At 37.2% G+C, this 7043-nt stretch overlaps 3 protein-coding genes across 11 annotated transcripts; 1 reads left to right on the top strand and 2 right to left on the bottom strand.

The window, feature by feature from the left end:
- Positions 1-170: 170 nt before the first annotated feature.
- LOC108606922 (E3 ubiquitin-protein ligase RNF185) lies at positions 171-3494 on the bottom strand. Of its 7 annotated transcripts, none has more exons than XM_017997464.1 (4): positions 2666-2826; positions 1303-1866; positions 1078-1244; positions 171-1015 (listed from the first exon to the last, which is right to left on the bottom strand). In XM_017997464.1, exons 1-4 carry the CDS (start codon positions 2809-2811, stop codon positions 915-917), a joined length of 978 nt encoding a protein of 325 aa, XP_017852953.1. In that variant the 5' UTR covers positions 2812-2826; the 3' UTR covers positions 171-914. The 7 variants fall into 7 exon arrangements, with proteins under 7 accessions (XP_017852953.1, XP_017852954.1, XP_017852956.1 ...); XM_017997465.1 differs by lacking the exon at positions 2666-2826 and adding an exon at positions 2056-2140 and having other exon boundaries at positions 174-1015; XM_017997467.1 differs by lacking the exon at positions 2666-2826 and adding an exon at positions 2052-2080 and having other exon boundaries at positions 175-1015.
- LOC108606925 lies at positions 2708-6265 on the top strand. Of its 3 annotated transcripts, none has more exons than XM_017997474.1 (3): positions 2708-2763; positions 5729-5852; positions 5920-6265. In XM_017997474.1, the coding sequence occupies exons 2-3, from the start codon at positions 5786-5788 to the stop codon at positions 6135-6137; spliced, it is 285 nt and encodes a 94-aa protein (XP_017852963.1). In that variant the 5' UTR covers positions 2708-2763; positions 5729-5785; the 3' UTR covers positions 6138-6265. The 3 variants fall into 3 exon arrangements, with proteins under 3 accessions (XP_017852963.1, XP_017852962.1, XP_017852961.1); XM_017997473.1 differs by lacking the exon at positions 2708-2763 and adding an exon at positions 4927-4960; XM_017997472.1 differs by lacking the exon at positions 2708-2763 and adding an exon at positions 5489-5599.
- Positions 3719-4451, bottom strand: LOC108606923 (microsomal glutathione S-transferase 1). The gene is made up of 2 exons (XM_017997471.1): positions 4247-4451; positions 3719-4155 (listed from the first exon to the last, which is right to left on the bottom strand). The coding sequence occupies exons 1-2, from the start codon at positions 4370-4372 to the stop codon at positions 3832-3834; spliced, it is 450 nt and encodes a 149-aa protein (XP_017852960.1). The 5' UTR covers positions 4373-4451; the 3' UTR covers positions 3719-3831.
- Positions 6266-7043: the final 778 nt, after the last annotated feature.

Genomic DNA, 7043 nt, shown 5'->3' with positions numbered 1-7043 from the left:
TCAATGAGTGTAGACTGCAAAGCAAAAAATAAAAGTTTCCAATATTTCAAGTCGCTGTATTCCTAGATGAGCTGATAGTCCTTGAATGCAGCTGTTATCCTCTGAATAAACTGATTACCTAGGAATTTGTTTGTTTACACAGCATTGCCATTAAATATAGTTTATTGTTTACATTCATATTACATACAGATGAAAAAAAATTTAAAAAATAAACAACGCAACACATATTGCAACTTCACTTGGGTTTTGTGTAAAATATATAAAAATCCAAATAAGAGTTACGCTCTCTACATGCCCCCTAATGTCTTTCATATAATTGTTTTTTATACGTTTTGGCATTTTTCATCTATTTTGCTTTAGCTTTTGTTGTTTTCAATTTTGTTTTTATATTTATTAATACAATACATGCACGTTTATATATATATATACGTTGAATCATTTGCGTGTAGCAAGCGCATGTAGAAAGGATTGTGTGTGCCTTTCAATTGTTGGACACGGCTAGGGCGTGTGACATGTAGCATGTGGCATGAATATATATTTGGTTTTCTAAAACAGCGTACAATCATTTCTACAAATGCCAGCATATCTACGAAAAGAAATAAAGACGAGAAAGTATAATAATAATGTACAATTGATATCCAAGAACAAAACGTAGAGTTAATGTTAAAAATTAAAATTTTAAGACAGCAACAGACTGCTGGGAATTTTTCAAGGATACTGTTTTTCGAATCGCATTCGCATTTATGTGTGTGTGTGTGTAGTTGTATTAGAGAAGTAATCCTTGCCGTAAACTCTGTGTTTTTGCTATTCTTCTACAAACTGTGGCTATTATTTTAATTCTTATGTTTGTGGTGTTGGTGGTGGTGGTTGTTGTTGTTTGTTTGTTGTTGTTGTTGCGCTGCCAATTGAAATTGCTAAGCAAATAGCAGCCAGCCAATGCACAGAAAGGCGAGATACAGAAACAATCGGGACAGCGTCTGCTCCTCATCGTACTGTGTGGTGCCGCGATTGGCCGCTAAAAGAGTAGAAGGATTACATTTTAGTAACAATTTGCGGCAAATGTTTTGTGGAAGTTACCATCGGGACGCGGCTCGCCAAAGTTAAGCGATGATGTAAAGAATCCAAAGGGAAAAGCGCCTATGCCAAAGGACATGTGAAAGCTCTCGCCAAAGCCAAAGCCAGGAAAACCTGGAGCCGGCTCAGGCTCTGTGCGCTGGCCAGGTGGACGTGGTGGCACCTTGTTGCTGCAAATAAACAAATGAATTTTATACCAAACTGTGTTGTGTATGCTTGCATATTTACCGTGGATCCTCCTGGCGAGTGCTGTTGCGACCATAAAGCGGTATGACCTTGTCTTTATCAACAGCTGCCTTGCAAACGGGACATAATTTGCGATTGGGACGCGTTAGCAGCCATTGATGCAGACAGGGCCAACAGAATAGATGACCACACATGCTGACCACCGCATCCTTGGCTGTATCCAAGCATATATTGCACTCGTATAACGATTCATCGCTCTGATCCTTATCGTTATCATTGCTAGTAGTGCTGCCGCCCTCTTTGTTTGCTGTTGAGGCTGAGGATGTGGCGCCGGCGCTGGCGCCTGCTGCTTCATTGAGGTCTGCTACATTGCCGCTGGCCAGGGCGCTGCCCGTAAACGAATATGAAGTGGAACGTTGTCGCAGCTCGGACGATGGAGACGTTTCGCTGTCGCCAGTTGTGTTTCGTGACCAGCCAATGTTGTCTGGATCTACGCGATCCGTAGTGTTGCTGTTGTTGCTGCTAGGCTCGCCAGGCAATGTGGCAGTAGCTGCATCCATGTTGCACGTTGCTTGTCGTACACGTTTGGCTTGAGACTTCCTCGCTCTAAAAACAGAAACAAAAAATAAAAAATTATAATTTATTTAGGCAGCTAGCTGAGTCCAAAATAACTGCGCCTAATTGGCAATGTGTGTGTGTACATAGAGTGAATGTGTGAGAAAACCTACAAATACATGGCGACCAATCAATAGTGGACAAGTTTCCAGCAGAAACTGGACAGACCTACATACATACAAGCATTCATTTGAGGAACTGCTGCTCTGTCGTTTCATACGTAAATAATTCAAAATTTACACACACAAGAAAATAAATAAAGAAGACAATTGTTTAACAACTATTTGAATTTGTATATCTGCCAAAAACAAACGAATTTTCAAAATACAAACTCGAAATGAAAACATTCTTATCAAAGCTCAGGCTTAAGCCTCAGCTGATGTCAAGTGTTTATGTATATTATGAAATTAAAAGCCAAATAGACTCAAGCAACTAGAAAAAGGATTTTCCAGCGAGTCGCGTGGGTCTAACATTTTCTCTGTACATATCTAGGCGAATCGCAATATGATAAAAGTTTTTATAAAATGCTAACTCACAAGCTATGCGCGACGTGTTTTTTTCATTATCAGTTAATCAAACGTAATTCGTTTGTAAACACACATACGCATACAATTCACATACACATATGCGCATCAGCTTGTATGTATTTATATTTAACATTAAATGTTGTGGGCTACAGGTTGAAGAATATGCACTTACATTGGCACAGGTACAGAGTCTATAGCTAAGCTGTTTTAATTGTTTATATGTTTCGTTTTTACGCGTGATATTTTTTATTTGTCGTTATTACTTTTTCGAAGATAGCTTCGACACCTGCCCCCCATTGAAAACTAAAACTGTTCCGGCTATCAGTATTGCGTACCACCTGAGCGAGAGCGCAATTGACTTGTGAGCAGAACCTAACGTTAAGTACTGCACTGCGCTCACATTAATCATATTACACACACACACACATATGCAGAGCCACTAGGCGAGCTTTCAGCTACATACATACATACTTGTGTGTACATGCATATGCGCGTACTTTGCTTTTGATATATGCACATATGTATGTATGTGCACATTATACATATCGCTATCACACATGCACGTATACATTTGCATTTACATACACACATATTCATACGTGTATATTTTTTGCTGTTATTGTTTGCTTGTTGTGATCAAACGGCAATTTGTTTTTCTATACACACACACACACACAAATACACTCACATTTGCACAAACTCCCTTTTGCTGGCGTCACATGAAAAGTTAACAAACAAAAAAGTATGTACGTAAATTTTGCTTTTTGCACTGACGTTGTTTATTTTGTTCTTGCCAAGGCAAATCTGGTTGGGGCTGACATGAATACATTTATTTCTATGTACACACACGCATACATGTAGAACGGCTCAGGTATGTGTTTGTGTACATAAAAACATACATACGCATACACACACATGTATACATACCTTTGCTAAAAACGCTTCATATGCACACGTAATTTATTTGTCGTTCGGGGCACCACAACTAAAGATTTAATTTTACATTAAATATCATCAAAACAAGTACTTTTTGATTGGTATAAGTGTGTGTATGATAATAATTTCAATTGTCCGATTTCAAAGCGATTGCAGTGCCTCCTGTAACTATTCACAAATTGTTCACAGGGATGGAAAAGTTAAAGCACTCAATAAAATGCTTATCGATAGTAGACAGCACACATGCGCGATACATCGATTGCACTTGCGCAGCTTTGAACAGCTGTCGCAAATTGCGAGCCTACAACTTTTTAAACATGAAATTAGCAATTATAAGAAAAATGCAACAGCGTTTAAAGAAAGTATAAAATTTATTTGTGCTTTTAAAATGGCAAACTATAATAAAGTAAACCCTACCGCGAAACAAGTTTTTTAATTATTACTTGTTAATTACAATAATGTATGTAAATGTAAACAATTTGTTTAAGCCAGTTTACAAGGCAACCAGAACAACCTGCAGTGCCATATAGATGCTAGCTCCCAGCGCTACAAAGAAGGCCAGAGCACGCGCCGGCTGAGGGACAACAACCACAGCGTAGACCAATGTGTGCACAATGCGTCCAATGGCAACGGCACGGAACAGATTAATGGCCAAGAAGGCAGCGGGGTTGGTTAATGTGTAGAGGAGGCCAATAATGAAAAATGGCAAAATGTTCTCCAGATCGTTGCGATGCGCACGACGCACACGCTCCACATTGGGGTCATCGAATTTAACCTTGAGCTTGGGCGACATCAAATCCTCGGGATTTGCAAAAGTCTGCAAGTTAACGATGATAAGTCATATATATACATATGTATGTATAAATGTATGTGGGTCGCTTTCTCTCGGAGCACGGACTTTGACCTACCTTAGTCTTAAAACGCTGGATGGCCGTCAGCAGGCTCATGACAAACATTTTGAGCACCAGCACGCCTGACCAGAAGGCATAGCTCTTAAACACGGGATTTGCCAAAGTTAAAAGTTCCAGAGCCATTTTTTTATATTGATCTACTATATATTTATGTAAAAAAATGTACTGTTTTTCTGATAACCACCGGCGTGCGTTGTAGACCTTTAACTAAAGTGAGCGAAAAGTTTGTAAGTTCTTTATATATTGCCGGGCGGTAAATGCGCGCTCTTGGGCATGCTCTCTCAGCAATGCTCTCGCTCTCCCGCGCTGATAACTAACAGACACATGTATATGTACGTATATATGTAAGCGTGTGTGTGCGTGTTTGTCCACATAGCCACTATGCTATAGAAAGTGCCTAGTCATACTGACAAACCAAACTTTTAGCATATATACATATGTATATATTTACCTATGAAACGGTAGGGCACCTGTTAACTTGAACGGCACTGTAAACTTTTGAAACAGACCTAGGGCAACCAAGCTCAAGTTCTAAGCTTAAAGCTTGTCGTCAGTCTCACTGTCAGCTGACTTACATGTACATACATATAAGGGAAAGCTATAACTTTATTTTGATCGGCTTACATCAAAATATATACTTAAGTTAGAATAATGTCAATCAGTTTAGATTCCTATCACTAAGTCTAGTCACACATGGTAACGCAGCTATAGGTAGGGCAAAGTTTTGCTTATCTGTTGCATTTTAAATGATGGCGATTAAATGAATTTACAAAAGCTAACAAATTGCTGTAATTACAAAAAATTGAAAGCAAACAAAAACTAAAATACAGCATAGTAATTATTTAATTAGAAAACTATGTTAAAAGCCTATTTATGCAATCTCTTGGCCAAAAAAATGCTATTTGTTTATTACTTACCTATGCTGCACATAAAGCAATAAGTACTTAAAAATTTAGCAATTTGTAAGTGCAACCCATTGAGTTGCAGTTGTTTTCATCTCAAGCTCTGTCTCCATTTTCATTGCTTCTTTTTGTCAAGAAAATCAACGGGCGGTAGCACTTGAAACATTGAAATGCCTTTTCCTCTACAGCTTGAGTGTAATTAATTAATTTCGGACTCATTTTGCAGTAGTTTGGGTGGATCCGATGCGAAAATATTTGCATAAGCATTAATTTACTGTCATTCGCTGGCTGCAGTTCAGTAAGCGTTCCACATCGGTTTCGAGTACACGCATCTTACATCCGAAATTTCGTAAAACTTATTTTATTTATCATCAGGATCTAAATTTTCAATAAAATGTCGCACGGCGAACGCAAAGCTCGTCTCAATATGGTGAAATTTTTAGAATTGGTAAAAGTTTAACAAAAATAATGTGAAGTGTAGAAAATATTGAATTTTTGCATTGAAAACGAAATCAAATCTGCATATTTTTTTTTAGTGACTTGTAGTTTTGAAAACTGATATTCTACATCCTTTTAGGCATTTTCAATAGCGTGCCTTGTGCTCCATTTTTATAGTTTCAATGATCGGGACATAATGACCTCATTTTTGGCCACAGGCACCTTTACCGGTTACATTATAGTTGTCGTTGGTGTTTTTGCAGGTAAAGCCAGTTACATTCAAAGCTTAATTACAACTGCGAATATATAAATATATATATTTCAAAATAGGTGCCCTGATGCGTGCGCCAATACACAAGCGCATTGATATTTTCTTCAGCGTGCTGGGCTGTGCTCTATTTGTGGCCAGCGGGGTATTCATCATAGAAGCCTGGGAGTTTTCCTTTCGGACGCGCACACGCGATCTGGCTTTGATCAAGGCATCATTATCGATTGTGAATGGAGTGCTCTTTGGATTCGATGCAATATTTACATTTCGAGATAAGTGAACTCTAACCGGAGAGGATAAGAAAACGCATTGCATTTACATAGATCTGCAGCAATATGCATACATATATATAATCAACACAACATCTATACTAAAACATAACTCTTTTCACAATATGAAATATTTCATTTAAAGCGTAATATATTTTAAAGTAATATATAATGTTTTTTTTTTTATCATAACTCATATTTTTATGTAATAAGTGTGCATTGCATATAGTATTCTTTTTTTTTTTGTTTTTGTTTGTCAATAAAAACAAATGTTTAAGTGTATATATAAATATGTATGTATGTATTTATTAATTGTCTGCGATTATAATTAGGCTGTGACCCAGCTAAGCATAATGCACAACAATTAGCCGTTGACATTGCAAATCATCAAAATCAAAACAAAACAATAGAGTGAAGAGAGAGGAAGAGAGGAGAGACAAGAGTTACAACAGTTCTTGTTATTTTACATTGTAATTAGTAATTACCCAACAGTACGGGCGATTAACGTTGCGTAGACTAGTTCCTACATTATCTATTTGCTAGTGAATTCAACTATCGAATTTTACACTAACATGATCTGTGTATCAAATAGAGAGAGAGAGATAGTGTGGAAGAGAGACAGACAATTGCATTCTTTGCATGTATATTTCCAATAATTCTTCTTCAATTGCTAACTTTGCACTACATTTTCAAAATTCAGGTTAAAAATTAAAACAAATTGAACATTTCCCACAAGTTATACTTATTATTAATTTTATTACTGCTGCGAGGACAAGTGTTTAATTTTAGCTAACATCTGGATTCGAAACCTGGACCTTGTAACAATAGATAATTCTAGACTTTATGCATATTTGGTAACCAATATATCTCATCCATAGGTAATCACAGTTTTAAGGGCTTTGAAAATGTAATACCAG

Source organism: Drosophila busckii, chromosome X, assembly GCF_011750605.1.
Source record: "Drosophila busckii strain San Diego stock center, stock number 13000-0081.31 chromosome X, ASM1175060v1, whole genome shotgun sequence".
NCBI classification, from domain to species: Eukaryota; Metazoa; Arthropoda; class Insecta; order Diptera; family Drosophilidae; genus Drosophila; species Drosophila busckii.
The sequence above is the reverse complement of the archived record's forward strand: the minus strand, read 5'-3'. Positions and strand labels throughout refer to the sequence as shown.